Source organism: Maylandia zebra, linkage group LG23 (assembly GCF_041146795.1).
Source record: "Maylandia zebra isolate NMK-2024a linkage group LG23, Mzebra_GT3a, whole genome shotgun sequence".
Taxonomy (NCBI): Eukaryota; Metazoa; Chordata; class Actinopteri; order Cichliformes; family Cichlidae; genus Maylandia; species Maylandia zebra.
Genome location: NC_135188.1, coordinates 9796393 through 9820661, shown reverse-complemented (window position 1 = coordinate 9820661; position 24269 = coordinate 9796393). Strand labels below are relative to the sequence as shown.

General features: G+C 40.7%; 2 protein-coding genes across 2 annotated transcripts; one reads left to right on the top strand and one right to left on the bottom strand.

Moving 5' to 3' along the window:
• Positions 1 to 5794: 5794 nt before the first annotated feature.
• On the bottom strand, positions 5795 to 7664 carry psmb11b (proteasome 20S subunit beta 11b). The gene has a single exon (XM_012920714.3). The coding sequence runs from the start codon at positions 7511 to 7513 to the stop codon at positions 6341 to 6343; it is 1173 nt and encodes a 390-aa protein (XP_012776168.3). The 5' UTR covers positions 7514 to 7664; the 3' UTR covers positions 5795 to 6340.
• A 517-nt stretch (positions 7665 to 8181) lies between these two features.
• LOC101482334 (protein sel-1 homolog 3) lies at positions 8182 to 22496 on the top strand. Its single transcript, XM_004557082.3, has 24 exons — positions 8182 to 8314; positions 8508 to 9033; positions 9153 to 9279; positions 9766 to 9887; positions 10079 to 10194; positions 10462 to 10511; positions 10631 to 10754; positions 12885 to 13023; positions 13187 to 13333; positions 13429 to 13634; positions 13732 to 13911; positions 16807 to 16929; positions 17089 to 17229; positions 17347 to 17409; positions 17489 to 17665; positions 17754 to 17881; positions 18245 to 18328; positions 18440 to 18521; positions 18706 to 18781; positions 18869 to 18990; positions 19173 to 19294; positions 21459 to 21573; positions 21767 to 21830; positions 22031 to 22496. The coding sequence occupies exons 1-24, from the start codon at positions 8258 to 8260 to the stop codon at positions 22246 to 22248; spliced, it is 3309 nt and encodes a 1102-aa protein (XP_004557139.3). The 5' UTR covers positions 8182 to 8257; the 3' UTR covers positions 22249 to 22496.
• Positions 22497 to 24269: the final 1773 nt, after the last annotated feature.

Genomic DNA, 24269 nt, shown 5'->3' with positions numbered 1-24269 from the left:
TTCAGTTTTGTCTTAATGCAAACATGGCAGTGCATTCGGCCATGTTGAGGTTCAAAACAAGCAGAAGAAAAGTAATTTAAATGACTTTGAAAGTGGCATGGTTGTCGGTGCCAGACTAACTCATCTAAAACTGCCGATCTGCTGGGATTTTCCCACCCAAACATCTCTAGGGTTTACAGAGAAGGGTCCAGAAAGGAGAAATTATCCAGCGAGCTGCAAGTCCCTTGGTGAAAATGCTTTATTGATGCCAAAGGGCAGAGAAGAATGGCCAGACTGCTTCGAGCTGATAAGAAGGAAACAGGAAACTTAAATAACCACTCAGGATTAGAATTTGGCGTAAACAGCATGAAAGCATGGATCCATCCTGCCACATATCAGCAATTTTGGCTGCTGCTGGGGGTGTAATGGGGGATATTTTCTTGGCTCACTTAGTAGTGAGCGTCTTTTAAATGCCACAGCCTACCTGAGTATTGTTGTTGACCATATCCATCCCTGTTATGACCTCGGTGTACCCACTCTGTAATACCTCCTTCAAACAAGATAACGCATCTTGTCACAACGCTTAAATCATCTCAAACTGTTTTTTTGATCAGCACAATAAGTTCACTGTACATAAATAGCCTTTACAGTCGCCAGATCTCAATGCAATAAATCACCTTTAGGATTAGAGTCAATGGGAGATAAGCATCATGGATGTGCAGGTGAGAAATCTGCTGCATATACATCTCACCTATGTAACGCAGTCTATCTCAAAACCAGATGGACAGGCAGTATTATTTTGCAAAAAGGTGAAAAAAAAGTAGCTTACAACTTACTTTTTTGAGAAAAATGTACTAACATTGATTCTCCTCCTTTTCTTTCTGGCACCTTCATTGTTATCGACCTGTCTACGTGTGCATAGAGCCAGAAGAGAGAAGACATCGTACCGCTGCTGACTGAGATGAAAAAGCTGTGTATAATCATATTTCTAATCATGTCCCAGGTGTTAAAAAAAAAAATTGAAGTAAAAAGGTTTGCACCAGTTGATGGCAGTGGTGCCTCACTGAGAACTGTCACAGCAATTTTTAAAACAATTAATTGTTATGCGTCTTTCTTTTTTTTTTATTGGTAGAAACAAATGCATCTCCTGTAAATATCACCACTGTCCATCTGCGTCCCTAGCTGAAATAATCGACATCTATGACAAAATATCTTCAAAAACATAGCAGGTGTTGTTTAATTGCCTTCAGTAGTTCCTGGTTAGGTGTTGTGGCTTCTTTGAAAGCCGTGTGGTGTTTGTTTAATCTGACTAAATGTTGCTAGTCTGCATAATCAACTTCAGTGAGTTTGCATTTCTCCCAGTTGCTTCACCTAGAAGCAGGACCAGAAAATTGTCACTTAGAGATGCATTAAAAGAGGAATTTTTGCCAGCTGCGTTCTCTCATTTGCTAAAAACATTTGTGCGACTGTAATTACCACCCTCGCCACACTTCATAGCATATTTTATTTCAGTTTGAGATGTGTTTTCCATATACAACATCAGTCTGAAATTTTAAACTGATTTTTGTGGTGACTGTTTTTTGTTTTTTTGGGTGAGTAACTTCCAACTAGAAATGTGCAAATTTTCAAGGACAAACAAAACCACTGCAAAACAGGAATGCTAAATTGTTAATCTTACAGTTGTGTGTTTTCTGTGCTTCATTTATCCCTCAATTGTTTTGGATATTTTTAATTTAAAAGAATTTATTTTTCACACTGCAGCAGAAACATGCATTTCAGTACCTGAATGAGGTAAAAAGTAATCATCTACAGGGTGCAGCCTTCATTTGCACAACCATGTTTTTGATCATGTCTTAGCCTGAATTCTGTCTGATGACTAAGAAACAAGAGAGCCTTTAAACAAGTGGTGATGAGACAAGTGTTCCGTGATATGACTAGAAAGAAAGCTTGCAACCCCGAGGTCACTCCTCAGATCCCTTCTACCAGGCTCTATGGAGGTTCATTAATGTCAAAACTACTTCGGCAGCACAAAACAAAGCCAGGCAGTAATCAATCTAGTGCTGAGGATGTGAGAGCTCACAGCGAAAGATTTCTAAGCATAAAACATGTTCTTGAATTAGCCTATGAGGGGGGAGCTGTCAGCGAATTTTTGCCAATCTTCTGGTTGTTAGGGTCATATATTTTCAAAGTTAAAAAAACAAAACAGATGTACTGATGTAAGGCTGGGTCTGTGACACTGTGCTTTTTGCTCAACTCTAGTGGAGCTTGTTCCGCTCTCAGCTGCAGTTTGCATGAAAGTAAAAAACTACCAAAATTGAACAAAAAGCTTTGAAGAGGCCAAGCAAAGAGAAACTCAGTTCTCCTTGTAGACTCAAACTTTGATTTACTATTCTGTCCTTGTTTCCTCCTCAAAGCACAAAGCTCTGTACTCGCTTCCTATTAAATTCAGTCAAGTTCAAAAGTCTTGTGCTCAGAGCCTTGGACGGTCAGCACATACCTCTCTATATAAAAAACCTCTGTTGCTTAGTAATACCAGCAGGAAACTGTTAGTGACAACTGGCCTAAAATGGTAACATTTTGTCTGCATAGTTGCAAAGTGATTTTAAAACAGATAACTAGACTAGATAGTGACATTCTTTCCAACCAGCCAATCAGTTGTCCAGTCATACCTTTTCTTTTAAATTGAGTTACGTTCACACTGCAGGTCTTAATGCTCAATTCCGATTTTTTGATCAAATCCGATTTTTTTGTCTGCTTGTTCACACTACAAATAAAATGCGACAGCAAACGCGCTCTAGTGTGAACGCTCAAAGCGGCCCGCATGCGCAAAAGAAGACGTCACACACAACGTGCTCTGTTTAGACCCAGAGCAACAGTATTGTTTGACTGATGGCCCTTAATATAAAGACTTTACGTTTCCCAATTTTTGCTTTAAGTTATTTTGTTATTTACATAACAATTTAGATAACCTAATAATGATCCTTATTGCTGTTTTAGAGGAGCGGTGCTTCAAAGGATAGTTGCAGATTTCTGTCAGAATCTGCAGATTATACAGTACAAATAAAATGTTCACGTTTCTCCAACGTTGTCTTCCAAACAGTTTCACTGACATCTACATGGAATGGCCAGGAAGCGATCGCGATGTCTTCTCGGGTGCTTCTCCGGCGCTGATAATTTGCGTCTGTCTTGTGTCAGTGATGTAGAAGACGGATTTAATGCGACATGACCGTTCAAACAGCAGTCGCTTTCTAAAACATCGGATATGTATCGGATTCAGTACCACATACGAAAGTGACCCAGATCGGATTTGAAAATATCGGATTTGTGCTGTTCACACTGTCAAACCATGATCGGATATGGGTCGCATAGGGTAAAAAAAAAATCGGATTTAATGCGCTTTCGTCTGCAGTGTGAACATAGCCTTAGAGTCAGTGATTTGAATTTCAGTTTTGATTTTGGCTTCTAATGATTACAAAAACAAGATAACTGAATAAAAACTTTCAGTTATTTGGATGAATTTTGGCTATGAACCTGTTGTTTTGTGTTATGAATCAGCCGCCTTTACAGTGCTCGTCCCTAAAAAGCTCAACCATGCTCACAGTTTAGTTTAACTCAAGGCAAGATGACAGAAGGAGGTTTGTGGTTGAAAATATTTATCTAGAAGAAGCAGGTTGCTGTAAGTGATCCTGTAGAGGGATCATTAGTGATTGCCTGCAGCTGCCTTTGACTCCTTATCACCTGGGATCACTGAGGGTTTATCCTTGTTCTGCTTTCAGCATGAGAAGAGGAGGAGGAGGTGTTGGTTGGTCATCGGCTTCAGCTCTCCAGCATTTTCGCCCCCAGGCTTCACTGCAGGTTTCCTGAGGTGCATGAGTCCACTGAGGCATGAGCTTCTTTTACCACAGACTGCACTTGCAGATGTCTAATGGACCCGATCGTGTGGACTGGCAGACATCTCTTTTTTCATTAATTTATTAGCTTTTCATTTGAATAATGGAAATCTCATGTAAAAAGACACTTTTTTAAAAACGCCACTAAATGCATATTGCGTGCTTAAGTTAATGAATGTTTGATGTAATATCCAGATTGTGATTTTTGCTATAATCATTGAGCCCTAAAATACAAATTAACAAATCTTTTATATTTTTAATGCATTTGTTGTCTAGTGCTCGGTCTAATTATCTTTATGTCTATCAAAAGACATAGAAAGTCAACATTGCTGAAGGAACTTGAGGCAGAAAGCCAGGTTAATTATCTGTACACCTTTCATTATGTAGCTGTTTTCAATCATAATGTGACATGAATGGCTTGAATAGACATGCAAACAATAGTCATTGAATGTCAGAATGTTTGCTGGGAGAGGTTCTCCGATTAGGGTTTGATGGTTGTTTTCTCGCTCCAGTCTCAACAAGAAAGGAGACTGTCATAGTCCTTCAGTCCTCGTGGTACTCCTGCCAGTTTTCCTCGCTCTCCACCATGACTCTCTCTCTCCTCTGTCTGTCTGTTTGTGGGTGTGGGTGTGTGTGTGCGTGCGTGCACGCCCTTGCAGGGGCAGGATCCTCTTGGTCCCCGCCCTCCGGCACACCTGTGGTAATTAACTCACCTGCTCCTCATCTGGTGTTTGAGTCACGGCAGATGCTTACCTTCATTACGTAAGTCTGCTCACCTGTTTCCATGTGTGCACCTCTCACCATCTCTCTTCTGTCCAGCAGTCTTCCCTGTTTTCCTCGAGGAGGATTTGTGTGTGTGAGTCGGAGAGAGAAGTCTGTTTCATTATCGAATCTAAAGACTGAGTGGAACCTATCGGACCATCGACTTGGATACTGTACATAGAGACTGTGGATGTTTCCCTTTTTTGAAAGGCACTGCAAATAGCTTTTTCACATCACTGTTAATAAACTCTCCGAACTGCCTTCTGAATCTGCATTTGAGTCCTGCCTGCTCTCGGACTATGACAGGAGACTGTGCTTTTGAGGCTATATCTCTTAAACGTCAGATCTGCAGGCACCTTTAGAAAGCAACTGAAAGCAATTTGTTTAGATTTAGGTTCGGCCTTGTTTCGCCTTGTGTTTTTATCTGCCTGTGTGCATTTAATGTCTGGCTGCCTCATATTTTGCTTTTTAACCGTTTCTTATTGTGAAGCGCTCTGTGACATATGCTCTTTTAAGGTGCTATAAAAATAACGCCGACTCACTTTCCCAAGAGTCGGTCCCTGCAAGACTTCAAATCTAGACCACCAAATGCTTTCTTTCTCCTTTTTTGTTTGTTTGTTTTCACTCGCTCAATAATTCTGCCATTAATGAACTTCCAAAGATGGGAATTATGCATGAGGTCGGGGAGAATGGGAGGCTTTCCCCTCTTACTCACACAGCTGCAGTCAATCATACAGTAGTACTAGTGCGCATCCCCACTGATGCTGCAGTCACGCATCCCAGGCTGTAATTTATTTTATGCCGTTAATAACACATAAGACATGCTCGCTGCACACATATGCATATGTTAGTCATTAAAAAAATGCATTCATATACGATATATTGCAATACTTAATATATGGAAACAGGACATCATACACTTCATTACAACATTTTGACATGTAGTATAATCAGTGTGCCACAACACTGATGTTACACTGCAAACTGTCCCCCATCATGGACTTCACTAAAGTTAGAGAACATAGCTGAACACTGAGGATGAAGATGGACAGCTCTGTACCTTTTACCCTAATATACTTGGCAATATAGAGTCATTGTCAGTTGAGTAATTACAGTTATGCTTTATTTATGACCACAGCGCTCAAACAAAATGAGCAGGCAGCAAAATTCCTTTTATTCATTAATTTATTGAAGTGTCAGAGGAACTTCAGAAGTCTTCTGACAGCAGGCACAAATCAGTTTACAGCCCCTTTACCGTTTATTGCTGCGGCTAAACGTGTTCCCTTACACACAGTAATACATTATGACCTTCAGCCTCCAGCCATTTAGATTTTTAGACTATTCATTTTCTGTTACTCTGTGTTTATGCGATTTACCCGCATGCTGGAGTAGGTAGTAATTATCTCACATTCTTGAAATGATTCATAATGCTTTAACATCTAAATCAAAATGCCAGCAAGCAGGGTGCTCTTAGAATACATTTTTATCATCAGCACAAACAAAACATCAGCTGTTTATTAGAGGGAACGATATGCATGCCCAAATCATTTGAGAAATAGCCTGGAGGATGCAACTGCCTGTCCTGTTCATTAATTTAGTAACTGCTGCAAAGATGCCATAATATCACGTCTCTCCAAAATACTCCCCAATGTTTGCCTTTCGCTTCCCAAGCCATTTTTGTTTGTTTCATGTTTGTTTCATGTTTTGTTTCAGTCAGAAAAAGCCACATCCCGCCTCTCTGTTTTCTCATGCTTTCGCCTTTCCTTTTCTCGGTAATATTCCTCTTTCAAATCCTCCCGGTTTCTGCGTGTCCAGCCTTTTGACGTGATGTGATACATGTCCACACAGTTTCCAGAATATGCATCCCTATACGTAGCTCTGTACACAGCTTCTCTAGCTATTGACTTGGCCTCATCTACTGTCAGCCCCCAGTGAACACCTTGGTCCAAAATTGAGTAGGCATAAGGGGATCCTGAGCCCACAGAGAAAAGCATTCCCCGTAGGCGAGTACCATCACTGCATACATAAAAAAGCCTTGGTCCAGATAAATTCATTTTCTTTCTGATGGAGCACTGCTGAGAGAAAGAAAAGCGTTCATCCTTTGCCAGAGAAACCTTTGCATTGGTGCTATCTACAAAGTTTTTCTGCTCAGTCATTTGATTCTTTGTTGTTTCTCCTCGACTACCAGGACCAGTCTCTGTGCCTCCATGGTAATCACATCCATCGTCCACCTCTCCTCCATCCCACCCACACAACGTGGCAGCCACACACAGCTCAGTTCCTTTGAAAGGGTGAAGCATGTACGAAAGCAATTTGGCAGCTCCACTCGTGGACAACCGTCGACCGTGGCGAAGTTGGTAAAGCCGCAGCTCGCGAGCCAAAATACGTTTCCAAAGCGCACAGTCGGCTGAAGTGCCTGAGGTCAGGCCCACCAAGTGACTGTGAATGGGCAGGATCTTCTGCGAGGCTGGGCACGCGACGAGGCCTGAGCAACTGGAACGAGTGTCTGCTGCAGCCATCACGCCACCCTGGAACATGAACGCCAAGGTGGTGGTGCCATGAGCCATGGGAAAGGGCAGAGGCACAGACTGTGAAGAGGCAAACGGAAGGCATGTTGGCAAGGAGAAGGATGTTAAGAAGGGGTCTTCAGATGAGACGGCGCTGCAGTTCTGGACTGTGCTGATTTGCCCAAACTGTATCGGACTTTCATCTAAGTACTCTGCCACTGGAATATAAAAGTGAAACAAACTTTTGTTATTGCTAAAGGGCAAACCACTCACATAGTTGGAAGCAATCTTTTTTCCATGTGGCACTGCAGGATACTCTGTAGTTAGACGGTCCTCAAAGACAGACTGAAAATTGCATATGTCCTGTAAAGCCATTAAAAGTGATGACCTATGATTTTGTACACCAAAAAAAGAAAAAAGCTACAAAAGCATATTTTTACAGCATTTTCTGCTTGCTTGAAAAAATCAACTCTTCAATAACATCCAATAAAATTGCCTTCAAAAGCTATTCTCTTGTACACATAGGTATGCCATCAAGAACATATGTGTGTGAAAACAGCAGCCACCTTTTATATAGACCATGTTCGTGTATGTGTGGCTACCTAAAGCAACCCATCAGCAACATTAGCACATGTCATGCCCTTGACTTTGAAACATAAACAGTCAGTGGCCCATGGGTAATTAATTTTGGCTGCCATATCAGGTTGTTTTTCAGATCATATTTCTTCAAAGTCTTGCGTAAGCGCGTTGGCCAAAGAGGACGCAGGGTGATGACAAAGTCTTGGCTCACGTACATCAGATTAAGTCAGCTCTGATGCTTCACTCTTATGGAAAGGTCCCAAATACAATCACTAATAAAGTGAATCAAACAACACTTTTATTACACATCAAGAGTAAATATAGCCGAGCCCTCATGGGCGCTAGCCTTTTAAAAGCATGCTAATCACTGAACTTGAAACACCAGAATTTCAGGTAATGCTGCATTGCAATGGTACACCCATTGCACGGCTGTTTGGAAATGTTTTCTGGAAGTGTCAAACAGTGAGAGCCAATGTTACTTACCACTCTGAATGTCAAATTTGCTTGTGGTTTTTATTCAGTTTTAAACAACAACAAAAGATGAATGTGTTTCATGTCATCATTTTTGGACAGATTTTCACTGCTTCTGCTCTAATGGTAAGCAATTTTATTCACTCACTTATTCTGCTCACAGGAGACTGCTCTCGTTTTTCGATATACACTACTACAAGCAGTTAGTAACTAACTGGTGATAAATTTTTCAAATTTGGTTGAGAGAATGAAACTTCATGCAAGTCTGTTTTCCCTTTATGTTCATTTAAGTGTATTTCTTTTCCTTCTCTTCACCCAGGGACAGTGTGCTTCACAAGTCATTTCAGCCCACAGCAGTGAGACCCCGCCTGACAATTTTATAGGGTTTGACGCCGTCCCTGACAAAGTGGTAGATGGCTCGGTGGTCCGCGTGCGGTATCAGTGCTCTGGGCAATGTCAGCTTGCAGTTGAGGTGGTGGTGTCCACATTGCAGAAGACAGATTTAGTGGTCTTCAGGAGAAAATGGAAAAGCAGCAGACTCCGTGACTACAGGATCCACCAGGTGCTGCTTAGACTGCCTCCGTCCATTTCATATCAACGCGACTTTTTCAACAGGAACATTTTGGACACACAGAATGTGACAGTCCGTGGTTGGCTGGGCAGCTTTAAAAATGGCAGTGAACTCAGCACATACCACAGCTCCATGTTGAGGATTTATAAAGCGCTGCAGATAATTCCACCCTCTGAGCGGCCAAGTAAACCTCCCACTGGTTGCCCGTCATGGTCGGCTCAACTAATGTGGCAGATGACCAGCCACAGAATCCATCAGTGTCCACATGAATCAGGTTTGACCCTTAATCACATTGTCATTTCCTCTGCATGTCTCATCTTTATCTCCAAAGCTTTTAAAGAACACATGCAAGTGTTTGCAAATGGAGCCTTTCGCTGTTCTGTTTGATCCCAGACATAATCGATATGCTAAAGTTCCCTCTGGCAAGTACTGGTGAGCGCTTTGGAGTGATCCGCAGGTTCCAGCCTTTTATTGACAGAGCTCTAGAGAGAACCCGGCGTCACGCTGTGACACAGCCCAGGTTGGACTTCTAATTTACCTCATTTTAGCTGGAACTTATTTAGTATGAAGTTCAGCCACACAGCATGAAATCTCCAGCTGAGTTTCCAAATGTTGAATCAAAGGATTAAGTAAAACAGAGTGTTTGATATTATATGTTTCAAAGGTACTCTCCGGCCCATTTTCCTCAAATATAAAGTACATAATAGCTCTGCTTTGTGTTTATATCAGCAGAATGACAGGTCACAAGTCACTGATCATTTCCTTTTCAGTGCAGGCATCAGTTAGAACACACTCTACTTTTAGTTTTACTTCAGTGTCTTTTTAAATGACTTTACAAGCTTCACCAAGCCGCTTCACCAGAGCATATAAGCTTTTTACTTACGGTCAATGAAAGACAGCGAGGTCAGGCATTTTTAACAGACAGCGCCGCGTTTTAAATTCAACCTCATGCTTGAGTGGATGAAGAAATGATTTGTCAAATCATGTTTCATTGCTTGGCTTCCAGCGTCACCTTATCTGTGTGGATATACCTACTGAAATGGTGTCAGAAGAAGCTCTGTGGGATCATCCATCATGTCAATAGAAAAAATTTATATGACACAGTTCTGATGCAGCTTACGAACACAGGTGGGTCATGCCAGCTCATGTGTACACCTGATAGGGGATTACAAAGAAGTGTCACAACATGATTGTGAGTGAAGATTTGTGGTTTTTGCGCAGATGTGATTTATTAATATTGCTAGCACAAAAAATATGTATTAATAAGGAGCTTTGGATCTCCTGTGGTGAAATTCACGACTGTCATATGTGCCGTACAGGGAACATCATAATTCAGGCACGAAAGATAACTGGAGAAGATGAAGCATTTCAAGTCCAAGCAATGTTGCCTCTCTTAAAATGGATTAGATTAGACTATTACATACAGGACTCAGAGGTAAAACGCCAAAGAATGACTCTGGTGGTGGGATGAGGAATAAAAATCAAAATAATGCTCTGGCAACATCTTATAGTCATTCTTTTTCTGCTGGGTTTTCTTTGGACTTCTAGCTTTTGTTTCCCTTTGGAACAGCTGTAAGATCTTGAAAGATGGTTTATTTCCAGCTGGGAAACTCCAGGCGATTGCAGTGTGTACTGCAATTTGGAGTTGTTTAAAGCTGAGCAGGTTTTTCAGGACTCATGTATTGTTATGTTTGACTTTTAGGTGCTGCTGGAAACCACATGGGATGGTCAAACTCAGAAACATTTATACAAGTACGATTATGATTTTTGGTATAAAATAAGCAAAACACACTGTTGCCAAGTTTCTGGAAAATAAATATTGTTTGCTCAGTGATTGTGATTGCTGGTTTGAGTGGTATTAAATGTCATAGATTTCAGGACAGCATTCATTACGATGACACAGATGGATACTTTGTGATTGGAGGAGGCAGTTACTTACAAGGCATCCGTGGGTATTTTGGGCCTATCAGATACTACCGTTTTGGAACCAAACAGGTAAGTGTAAAGAGGTAAAATGTATTCATTTGCTTTGCTTTCTAGCACAGCCTCACTCTAAAACAGTGTATTATGATCTCAAGGTCATAAAGTATTAATGTTTCATGCCAAATTATGTCAGCAAACAGCCTGACCACGTGTAAGAGTACACAGGTAATGAAATGAGGCAGTGATAAAATCATATGCATTAGTGGACATTGTAGGTTTTTCCTTATTATCTGCCATATATATGCAGTTTTGGTAAGAATTTTACACACACCCATCATGCAGGTCATGATAATTTTTTAAAATTATTTTTTGAACTGTTCTTTTCTGGATTGGATTGATTGTACTGCAGTCATCTTTTAAAAAGTTTCAAAAATTGGGTACACAAGTTTGGATGCATTTTGGAGTTTTTCTAATCCACACAGGATCAAAATTATACATACCAGTTGAAATATATGCATACACCCCGACTAATATTTGATTAATTATTTGCTAAATGTCCTTTAATCGTTCATTTATTCATCCCTGGATAAGTCAAAGCAAATGGATGGGTGTATGGTTCTTCAGAAATTTGCACCTCCACTGGACTTTTGGTAGCCATCAAGAAACTTCATTCTAATTCAAATGGGCAGAATTCCGGCTGGATATTTGCCTGCTCCTCTTGGCAGAGTTGGGAGAGTTCTTACAAATTGGTTGGTTTTACTGGCACAGATCAGGCTTGTAGGTGTAGCCCACAAATTTTCTATCAGGTTGAGGTCGGGGCTTTGGGAAAACCATTGCAGAAGCATATCCATTCCAAAACCAGTTCTGATGTGTGTTCGGGATCATTATTGGAATATCCAATTTTATACAAGTTTCAACTGTCTAGCTGTTTGAGCTAAACGTAATTTTTTTTGAGGTAGTTCTCCTTCTTCGTTATTCCATCCACTTTTTGCAGTGTATCAGTAACCAGCAGCATGATGCTAAATAAGTTCTGAGCTTTGGTAATCCAGCAAGTGCTGCCAAATAAATCATTTTATGCATGTAAGGATAAACTACTAGTTTTAGTAAATATTCTAAACAAGAATAAGAGATAGAACCTCCTGAACCACCTTTTAAAAGATCTAAATGAGTGTTTTGTATATGTGTGATTTTTTTTACAACCATTACAGATATATTGTTCAATCATTCCAGCCTTGAAAAACAACAGTATTCATCACTAAAAGCCCCACATTACCATGACATTCATGCCCATGATGAGTGTAAACGTCTGACCACCATACTATTAGCAATGATGGAACTTTTAAACAATGATGGTTTTTGTGAAAATAATCCCTACAAGCCAAAGGTCAAGTCTTCAGGGAGGCCAAATCCCTCTGAACATTCATTTTCAGACAGTTTTTTCCTGCTTGTGAATCTTTATGATGTCATTGTCATCTGATATCTGTAATAGGGTCATCTCAAGCACAGTTCTCACTGTGAGCACAGAAACCCCACACACTTGCTGGTCAAGCCTCCAATCATATGAATCTAGACTAAAATGTGTATAAAGGGAGAGGAACTATAACGGCTTGTATTAGATAGTGGGTAAACCAAGAGGATGCACCAAGGGCCAGTAAAATATTGCTACGATTTTAGGCTGTGAATCAAGGAAAGATAAGAATAAAGAAACAAAACTGGAAAAGAGCACAGTAGTTACATTTTAAAGACAATTGTATCCTAAATATCTTAAACCCAAACCAAAATAGAACTAAACACGAGGGACATTGTTTGCTTAATCTTTTGCCCACTGATACAACATCACTTTATCACTATTTCAATTATAAATCAGTACAGATCAGATATTCTTAGATTACAGAGATGAAGATGCTGCAATAGCTTGAAGAGATGACACATTATTGCAACAACTGAGAAAAAAAACGTTAGCTTTTGATTGCGACTTTTTCCATTCTTGTACAAGTGGTGACGCATACATTTTTTCAAGGCGATGACATTTACCATTCAGGAGAAGACTGCAGTGAGTCTGGCACACCTCATATGACGGTATAAATACTCATGAGGCTGCGGTGATGTCATGATGACCATTAACTAGGCTTAATACTTCCTATTTCCTCTGTTTTATGCCTGTTAATGCTAATTTCAAATACAGATTTATTCATATCACAGATCAAAAACCAACTTCCCTCCATGCCAACATTAAATGAATTGCAGAGGATTCACCAAGAGTGTCAGGAAATAAGAGCATTTACAAAAGCTTTTATGCAAGAAGTGAATGAGAATTACCTCCTGTCGCCAGTAAGTAGAGGTAAAAAATTTTTTTTTATATTTCCTATAAAAGCCATGTTGCACCATTCTGGGTGGAGCGACCTTTAAGAGACCTAATATCAAGTGTGTCAATACACTGAAAGTGCACCCATTGAGTATGGAAAGAACGCTGTGAACAGGTTCCTTTTTTTGTTTCATTTCAGATGTCTGTACCCCCGACTTCTTAAGGCTGTTGGGTCAGTTTGCATCAAAAGAGAAAACATGCACACAAACATGGACGTTTGAAACACAGATAAAGTACAGCACTCTCTTTCAGCTCTTGCTAAGAAAGGAGGTGGAAATCAGAACAGGTAGATATTTTTTATCTGGTTATAACCTCAATCACCATAAAATATCTGATTTATAGAGGATACATTATTTAATAAACACCTATCTGTTTCTGAAGGGTCTTTAAACTTGAAGGATCTCGGGAGCGTTTTGTTTGAGGAGACAGTCGGAACAATGTTCTCTGTGGATAAAGCACAAATGAAAATCACATCCCAATCAATGGCTGCGTTACAAGAATCCTCCTGCTTAGGAAATCACAGAGCATCTCTCTTATTGGCCACCATCCATCTCTCCGGCCTGGGACATTCAGTCAATTATGAGCAGGTACAGTCAGTGCCTTCGTTGTATCTTAATTACTATTTTATCGCACGTAAAGCAATTTGCATGTAACAGGTAATACTAACCCCCTTGCATTTTTCAGGGTCACGTCTATAGTTTGATTGGTGCCTTAGGTGATGACCGTTTTGCCCTGATGCATGCAGGGTACAAACACTTGATGGGAATTGATGGGTTTCCTAAAGACTTGGAAATGGCTTATAGCTACTATTCCAACATTGGAACGCAGACCTGTATCGACAGTTCCAGGATATATGAAAACAAGGTATGTTTAGATCATTAAGATCACTTCTGAATTTGTGTTTTTATTTGAATAACTAATAATAGCCTTGATAATAGAGGAGTTCGTGTAAGTTGAGAGTGGCGTTAGTTCATGCAGGGCATGAAGTCAAGCTGAGCCAACAGTTCAAACAGATTAGCTGATAGCAGCTAATTTTAATGCCAGCACACGTCAGAGAATCACTCAGCTGATAATCATCTGAACATTAGATAGCCAGATCTCTTGTAGGCTGTACTATAAATATTTTATTCCAGTAAATGATTAATCAAGCCTGGGATAATTAAAGTATATTTCAGTTTTATGCTGCTCTAGCTTGTCTGTTGCTGATACTGACTCTGTAAGCCACTTTGCAACCCTCCGCCTCATCCCTGCTCCTCCTTAACATAGTGTTACTTAATCAGTATCAAGTGGTTATCTCTGTTGTCTGCTGCTTATCTGCTTACCTTTGCCTCTTCATTATACAACAGTATTACCGAAACAAAAATATAATTACATCTTTCATTTCAATTGTATTTATTTAACAGCAGCCTTAAGGTGCTTTCTGTTGTAAGGTAAAGACCCTACAAAGGAAACACCAACAATCATATGACCCTCTATGAGCAAGCGCTTTGGTGACAGTGGGAAGGAAAAACTCCCTTTTAACATTAAGAAACTAGGAGCGGCCATCTGCCACGACCAGTTGGGTTGAGGGGAGGGAGGTTGGGGTGAGGGGCTTATATATGGGGTGAGGGAATTTGTTACATGGGCTCATATAAGATATGCTATAACATACAGTTTGTTAAAGTATATTCAAAAAGCTAGATCTGCGTATTTATTTCCTTTAAAGTTTTTTTTAAAGAATAAGATGAAAAGATTGATACCTCTCTCATATCCGTGTATTGAATATGCAACTACAGCGAGCTTAGCTTAAAAACACACAAAGCGCAGTATGAAAAGAGCCATTCAGACACAAATGTATTCATACAAACATGCACGCATGCTGTGGAAATTACATTCTGCCTTCAGAATATGATAATAATGTGTCTGTTAGTCCAGCCATTTGTGAATGATTTAGCTGTGTTGATGAATGGAGGAACTGCACTTGAAAGATGAGGAGCGCACTATGAGAAAAGGCTACATCCGACTGATTTCCTGTTGATTCTTCGAGTATTTAAATAAGCATGCTTCTAATGAACAGAGGTACATGAAAACAGCAGAGAGACCTTACTGTCTATTCCAGCTTCAACAAGGCAGTGCACCTAGAAAACAACTGTAGCAAGCCAAGTAGTGATCATTTTTCCGTGGCATATTGACCGAGCTTTTTAAGAGCTGACAACAACCCCCTGAATCCAATCTTGATAAAAGCAACGAAAACCTATTTTCTATTTTCTCTTTCTTTTCGTGTTGTTTTGTCTCTTCTCGGTGGTGTGGGCTCAGCTTAAAGACAAAACAATGATGTCATGCACTTCTGTGCACCAATCAGGATTCAGCACTATTTAAATCTCAGTGTTGTGACTGTGCTGGGTTGTTAGCTTATGTTGCCTGTCAGTCAGGCTTGGGCAGACTTTGATTTGTTAACTTGAAAACAAAAAAAGGAAAAAGCTAGTTGCTAGTTTCTTTTGTTTTTAACCTTTGACTGTATCTTGAGATTATTTAAAGTGGCTATAAAAAAAAGTGTTGCACAATCTGGGTTCTCTGTCTCGGCTCTCATTGTTCAAGCTGCAGCATTCTACTGAAAAAGCTCTAAAAGGCCATTAAACTCGAACTCACAAACACAGCGTCTTTAATTTTAATTCAAATTACAATTTTATCTTCCAGTGATTATGAAAATAAGATAATCAAGACGACAAGATTACACTTTTTTTTTCCAATTATACTGTGGCTTTTTCTTTCAACGCCACAACTTTTGTTTACTTTTGTAGCTCCCTAAATCCCCAATTCACTCTTTATTTATATATTATTAACTTTACAATTACAGTTCAGTCAATAGACTGGTATAAAAGCCATTTCTAGTCTATTATTTTTCCACATAATCATGATTTGCCCGTTTTTAAGGTATACCTGTTAAACTGCTCAGTAACATAAATCAGCCAATTCTGTAATCAGTCAGTCAGAATCAACAACTGAATGCATTTAAGAATTTAGACATGGTTGAGACAGCCTACTGAATGAGAACAATCTGCTGTAAAATAGGGAAAAGTGCTGATTTAAGTGATGTTGAACGTGACATGGTTGCTAGTAGCAGATGGCTTGGTCTGAGTATTTCAGAAATTGCTGATCAACTGGGATTTTACCGCACAACCGTGTCTAGGGTTTACATGCTCCAAAAAGGGGTAAATGTTTCATATCTGGGTGTTAATACCTCGTTAATATCAGAGAACAGGGAAGACTGGCTAGAATGCTTCGAGCAGATTGGAAGGGAAAAGTAAGACACGTGCAAGGTATGCAGAAGACCTTCTCTGAACGCACAACACTGGTTGCCAGTCCTGTCAGCTAAGAACAGCAAACTGAGGCAACAGTTCACAAAGGCTCATCAAAAATGGACAATTTGAGGTTGGAAGCAATTTCTGTTGCCACATTTAGATGTTAGGATGAGAATTTGGTGTAAACATGAAAGCATGAACCTTATCCATCCTGCCTTGTATTGGTGTGTGATGATTTCTTGGCACACTTTGAGCCCCTTAGTACCAATTAAGTATCATTCAACCAGAACAACTTACCTGAGTATTGTTGCTGTCCATTTCCATCCATTTATTACCACAGTGTACCCGTCTTCTGATGGCTGGTAAATTAACCGCTGTAACTGTAGTAGTCAAATATAGTGACGGTAGCGTTTTTACTCATAGTGCTAGTATCACCAGTTGTTTACTATCATAACACATCTGTTTGTCTTTTCTAAAGCAACACTCAACTGAACATATCTATTTAAACAATGAAGAAGATTTAAACAGACTGACACATGAGACAAAAGATGATTTCCAGTATCTGAAATTCCAAGCAGAGAGAGGAGACATCGAATCTCAGGTATGTGAGCTACACGAAATCTTTTGACTTCTGACAAGATGAACTGTTGAAATATGTGCATGTGACCCGTTCAAATTCAGTCATACTTTAATTTCTCCTTCGTGGTCAATAGCACAGTCAGTGTTCAGAATAGGCTAATAAAAACTCCATTAACTTTAGAAACGCATGGGAACAATGCTGTACTGGGGACAAAATGGAGTCTCAAAGGACATAGTGAGTGCGGCGAAATGGATTGAGAGAAGTGCTATGCAAATGAAGGATCCCTCTGCGATGTACGACTACTCCATCCTCCTGATGAAGGTAGTGTAAGATAGTAAAAATGGCTATTTTACAATTGAATTGAACGATGTGTGCATGTGTGTGCGACGTCTGTGTTTTGACAGTTATCGATTCACTGATTGATGTTGATTCGTTCAGGGCCAGGGAGTGAAAAGAAACTACACCCGAGCTTTTCGGCTGCTGAGAAAAGCAGCAGCAATGGTGAGAGTGTACAAGTCAGTTGGTGTGTTTACAGTGTGTGAATTCGCTATGAATACCGGCGTCTGTTTCCTTGCTTTAGGGCTCAATTAACGCCTTGAATGGTTTAGGCTGGTATCATGGGACTGTACTGAAGGATCACAAAAATGCAGCGAAATACTTTGAACAAGCTGCTTTAAACGGGAGCGATGATGGGATGTTCAACCTGGGGATTTATCATCTCAGTGGGATGGACCCAGATAGACCCTGGAGAAATGAGGTTTGATTTCCACAACTTCAGAAATGGATTTTTATCCAGGTATGATCAACGAGCCAAACTGTGTTGTTTTTTTTTTAATGATCTGCAGAGTGCTGCTTTTGAGCAGTTTCTCAACGCGTCTCGGTTTGGTCATGTCACTGCATCAGTGGAAGCTGCTCGGTACCTTTCGATGGGAAGCCTGGAAGGGGTGTCTCAGGATATGAAGAGAGCTGTAATGTAAGGGGCTTTCATTAGCTTGTTGAAGAAAGCTTTGTTATGGGCTGTTGCACTGTAGCCTGCAGCTTAGTGGCATCTAATTTCAATGACAGTGGCTAATTCAAGGTCAGAACCCAGTATTTGCATATCTAAAAATAAGAGCCACTGTCACCGCATTATTGTCTGGCGCAGAGAGATTCTGCTTACCAATGTTCCTCTGGTATCTTATGAATTTAAAGAGGCTCCTCCTACAGCTGTTGATGCTTGTGTTTAGAATGACCTCAACAATTTGGAACTATTTTTAGATCACATTAAAATATTCTCTGTTTAGGTGGAGTTAATTATATCCCATAATACATCAGGTGTCCTTTAACCTCTATGCAGTCTGCTGAAAAAGGTCTGTGAGCGAAATGGACACCTTGGATTTATGATCAGAGAGGCTCTTCAGGCCTACCTCCAGGGCTCTTGGTAGGGAAACATTAATTTCAATTACTTTTCAAATGCCCTCATTTAATCATTGTCGCTGCTCTTTATTATTGTCTTTGCTTCGTCACATTTGTTTCATTGTGTTTCCAACAGGCAGGAAGCCTTTGTGAAGTACCTTTTGGCAGCTCAAACTGGTCTGGTTTTGGCCCAAAGCAATGTTGCACACCTGTGCGAGGTGAGTGCATGCTCTTTCACCGGTTTAACCCATTATGACTACCCTAAAACAAAACACAGCCTGGGCTTTTCGTCATTATCCTGCAATCACGTGTGGAATTCTGATTGAAGCTGATGAACAAATTGCACATAATTCCTCTATTAAAATCATCATTGTCACTGTGCACTCGTTCTCCGAAATGCAGGAGCTGAATCTCGGTTATGAATGTCAGTGGAGATATCATAACTACTCTATATTAAACTATGACCCGCATCCTTTCGGTGAGTTTTTCTCATTTCATTTTGCTTTAAATCCATTTTCCCTGTCAATCTGGTCACTGAACAGAAAGTATTTATCTTCTTTTATAGCTCTACTGAAAATGGGAGACTACTACTACTACCATTCCCCCGGCACACAAGAGGACTCATTATCCTTGGCTGAGCAGGCCATATCAATGTATAGCAGAGCAGCACTAGCAGGCAGCCCTCAGGTGACAGATTTACTTCAGCTATAATCTCATCACCCTGTGATAAACTTAATTAAACTTCCACAGGCTCTGGCCCTCTGCAATAAAAGCAACAAACAGCATTGTATTGTGTTATTATTTAGATACTTTCTCGGTGAATAAGCCATCATTGCTGTTATGATTTTGTTTTTCATATTGGCTCACAGGGAATGTACAACTTGGTTGTTTTGGCACAAGAAGGCCACAGTCTTCCCCGGAGCATCCTCAGATTCGTTAATGTTTCGCATCACGATGATCTGGATATGGTGATGGAGAAGATCCTAAAAAGGTGCTTTTTAAAATTTAATCAGCTTTCACAACCACAGTGAATAATGATGGTCATTAATGGGATCTCTAGTACGTTGGTAAAACTTTGAAATACTGCCATTTGAACAATACTACAAAGGTTTAATATTCCTAATGTAAATTCTCAGGAAGCTTTGTAGTGGTACATTTTTTAAATTACTTTCTTGCCATGTGTGAGATAAAATGATAGTTACCACTCCTGTCTGTCTGCACTGCTAAATCCACCTTTCTTGTGGAGTTGTGCCGGCTTTGCTCATCTGTCTTTAGTTTGAGCTGAAGTTTTTGACAAAGGCAGTTAGCTAACAACAGTGGTTCCCACTTATCAGCCACAGCGTCAGAACCATCCATCCATCCATTTTCTTTTACTCATCCTGTTCAGGGTTGCAGGGGGAGCTGGAGACTGTCTCAGCTGTCAAAGGGCAACTTGCAGGGTACACCCTGGACAGGTCATCAGTCTGTCACAAGGCTAATAGAGAGAGACAACCCTTCACAAATCAAATCAAATCAAATCAAATCAAATCACTTTTTATTGTCACATCACATGTGCAGGCACACTGGCACAGCACATGCGAGTGAAATTCTTGGGTGCGAGCCCCACAAGCAACAGAGATGTGCAAACACAACAACACAAACGAGCAAAATACAAGAATGGCCAACCTGAAACTAATAAATATATGTACAATATATAATAGTGTATGCATTTCTGGATGTGTATACTAAATATTTTCCTACGTGTGTGTGTGTGTGTGTGTGTGTGTGTGTGTGTGTGTGTGTGTGTGTGTGTGTGTGTGTGTGTATGTGTACACATTTTTACACACTCACATTTACACTGACGGCCAATTAGAATCACCGATTAACCTAACATGCATGCCTTTGGACTGAAGTACCTGGAGAGAACTCACGCAAACACGGGAAGAAGATGCAAATGTCAAAATGCTAAATACTGCCTGCATCTCTCCATGATGCATAAGGTGTCATTTGGCTTTGGTGCCTTCACACATTAACAGACAGATAATCCTATTTTAGCAGTTTACAAAGTCCATTAAAAAAGGTTCGAGAGATGGCAGCGTCATTAGTCGCGGGCTTATCAGCCTGGGGGTTATGCCCATTTGCACTTACACACTTGCTGTTTCATTCAGTTTCCATTGCCTTTTACTTTCACATGCTTTTCAGGTTTAGGAAAAGATTGTAGTTAGGGTTAATATATACTTTAGACCCTTTTGGTTGATGACATGCTTTTGACATGTCTAGCAAGTGACACTCTGCAGCCAAAGGACATTGTTTGTGTAACTGAGACATGCCAGCTATTTTGCTATTTTTAAGTGTTCGAGGAGTGATAACCGACTGGTGCATCGCTCTGGTACAACTAAAACAGCTCTGATCTTTCAGAGGAACATGAGACCCCCGGGTTATCCTGCGGTGTCTTGCACCTGGGGGCTCAGGGGATGGGAGCTTGTTCCAGCACATCCAACAGATCCTCACTTGAATCGGAAACTGAGGAGTCTGGATCAAAGCAGTGAGGCAGGGCACACTGACAGGGAGGTCAGGGTCATCAGTACATAAAAAGAGGGATACACACTCCAGCTCCGAGACATTTTCCGGCAGAATTTATTATCTCAGTTCAACTCTTATTTAATACATGAGGTTTATTATGTAACCTCTTTTTCCATTCAAGACAAAATACACAGTGTATGCTTTAGGATATAGACACATTGTGATGGACAAGTTGCTATGAGCGTGCAATGTCCTTGGTGTCTCACTCAGATCCACCCCCTGTTTGTCATGTCTGCTTACAAAATAACAACATAGTGACAGCTAAAATGCTCGTGGTGAGACTTCAAAAGAGAAGACCACAGCCCAGTAGGTGATGTTACAGTGATGCTGCAGTCTATCTTTTAATGAGAACTCTACGTCTGCAAAATGTTTAAACGAGTGGAATATTTCAAGCGAACTGCCATCCGCATTAATGCCAGGACACAAATTTTCCAATAACATGATTTTATATGATAACAGTTTTATTCATCTGTCAGTGGTTTGAATCTGCTCGTTCAATGTGGGCTTCTACTGCTATTTCTAAATAGGTATGAGGGCGTGTTATATTATATTTTTTATCTCATGTAACACAGTTTTCATGTTTATCTCCTAAGATGTGTAGACATGGAGGCTGAAGAGGCAGTGACGCCCTGTTCTTTAGCTCTGCTTGGACTCCAGATGGGAAAAGCCTTGAGGAGAATGACTCAGAATGGTGCACAGCTCCTCTTGGTAAGCATAAGGCGATATACTCATGCTGTGTGTAGTAAGGGGAAACATACCACACGCTGCACTCACAAACTACAGAATATTAACATCCTTCAGTTTTTGAAAAATGCAAAAATGTTAATTTTATCTTCATCATGAGTATGGCGTTTTGTTTTGTGAATGGAAATGTGAACTGCTTCTTTGTAATCCTTTGTAGGCATATGCATCTCTTCTTTCTGTCCTTATCTTTGCTGTTGTGGTGCCTTTGCAGAGCAGTCTTGGTAAGTATTTGTGTGGTTCACTACTGCGCTTAATTGCCAGTGGTTGCCACAAGATGGTGCAGTTTCATTATACATTGCTTTACACTACCCATTTTTATGATTTGCAAATTTGCAAATAATCTATATACTGTCAGTGTCATGTTTGCTGCTGGAAGTGTCTTTACAACCATTCATCCTCCCTCTTTTGTAAATTAACACAGGGAACAGAAATCCTACAAATACACTAAGGGCAAGGAATGGCGGCGTCGTGAACAGGGAGCAAGATGGCACCATGGGAAGAACCTACAGAGGGGCATGGAATCTAAGGCTTACCATGAATGGGGAGCAGTGGTTGCGACAGATCAGCGATTTGGCCGTGACTGCGTCTGGCGTGTGCCTGTGTGCTTTCTGGACCACACTCCTCTATCATCTTTCATGACATAAGATACCAAGAAGAGTGATCCCATAGCCACAGCAAAAGCCTCAGACGCTACATATTGTAAGAGCACACATTTAGCAGATGAGTTACAGAACTATTCGTGTGACACATTTGTGTTTTGGAGGCTTGTGACAGGAAGGGAGAAGGAAAAGAAGGTCAGGTTGTGAGCAAGCTGCTTTGGTTGAATTAATAATTTTTCTCCTGTAATCATTTTTTTTGTTTTATTTGTGGAAAATAAAATGCTTACCATACAATCTGAATCTAGAGATGTTTTTATTATTTATAATAAAAAACATAAATGTGACAGTTCTTTATATATATATATATATATATATATATATATATATATATATATATATATATATATATATATATATATATATACACAGCACCCTGCTGTTATGTGCTGGATTGTCTCTGGGGCATCTTTACACAGCCTGCACCTGGGGTCTTGCCTGGTGTGATAGACCCCAGCCTCTATGGATCTTGTACTCAGAGCTTGTTCTTGTGCTGCCATGATTAGTGCCTCTGTGCTGTCTTTCAGTCCAGCTTTGTCCAGCCACTGGTAGGATTTCTGGATATCAGCCACCTCCTCTATCTGCCGGTGGTACATACCGTGCAGGGGCCTGTCCTTCCATGATGGTTCCTCGTTTCCCTCCTCTTTCTTGGGTTTCTGCTGCCTGAGGTATTCACTGAGCACTCGGTCAGTTGGGGCCATCTTCCCAATGTATTCTTGGATGTTCGTTGTCTCATCCTGGACTGTGGTGCTGACACTCACCAGTCCCCGGCCCCCTTCCTTCCGCTTAGCGTACAGCCTCAGGGTGCTGGACTTGGGGTGAAACCCTCCATGCATGGTAAGGAGCTTTCTTGTCTTTATGTCAGTGGCTTCTATCTCCTCCTTTGGCCAGCCTATTACCCCAGCAGGGTACCTGATCACGGGCAGGGCGTACGTGTTGATGGCCCGGATCTTGTTCTTACCATTCAGCTGACTCCTCAGGACTTGCCTGACCCTCTGCAGGTACTTGGTGGTTGCAGCCTTTCTAGCGGCCTCTTCATGGTTCCCATTTGCCTGCGGGATCCCCAGGTACTTGTAACTGTCCTCTATGTCTGCAATGTTGCCTTCTGGTAGTTCAATCCCCTCAGTTCTGACTACCTTCCCTCTCTTTGATACCATCCGACTACACTTCTCCAGTCCGAACGACATTCCAATGTCATTGCTGTATAGCCTGGTAGTGTGGATCAGTGAATCGATGTCTCGTTCACTCTTGGCATACAGCTTGATGTCATCCATGTACAGGAGGTGGCTGACAACTGCTCCGTTCCGTATATATGTGTGTGTGTGTGTGTGTGTGTGTGTGTGTGTGTGTGTGTGTGTGTGTGTGTGTGTGTGTGTGTGTGTGTGTGTGTGTATGTATATTTAAAAGCAATAATCAATCACTGATGGATAAGACGTTACACCAGAAGCTGTGTTTTAATAAGTCAACTATTAAGGCTTGTCCCTGGTCCTATCAGCGGCATGTTGATGATAAATGTCTCTCAGGAGACAAGACATGCAGCATGAGCCTGCAGGGCACTTAACTATTGTTCCCAGTATACAACCGGAGCAGTGGAATTTCAGTTGATATTGACTGAGTCTCTGTTAAGCTGCTGCTTTTGGTCGATATCTCAGTTTTCGCCATCACTAAGGAGAGTTTGGCTGGAAAGGAAGTTAGTATAACAATTGGTTACACTTCAAACACAACTTTAGAGCATGTGTTGGAGTGTTTAAAAAAAAAAATTAATGCGCCTCTGTGGTATTGTTGTTTCTGCATTCATAAAGATAACAGGCAATTTCCTTTGAGGGATTGTGTTTCTATGGCTGCCAATGAACATGAGGAAGAGGCAGTGTCACTCAGTTCATAACAGTTATTTACAGCTCTGAGTGACTTGTGATGATGTGCAGTTTATAGCTGGTATTCACTGAGCTGTCATTAGTTAAATAAGGAGTTTCACAGTGTAAACAGCTCCATGTGGCACTCCGT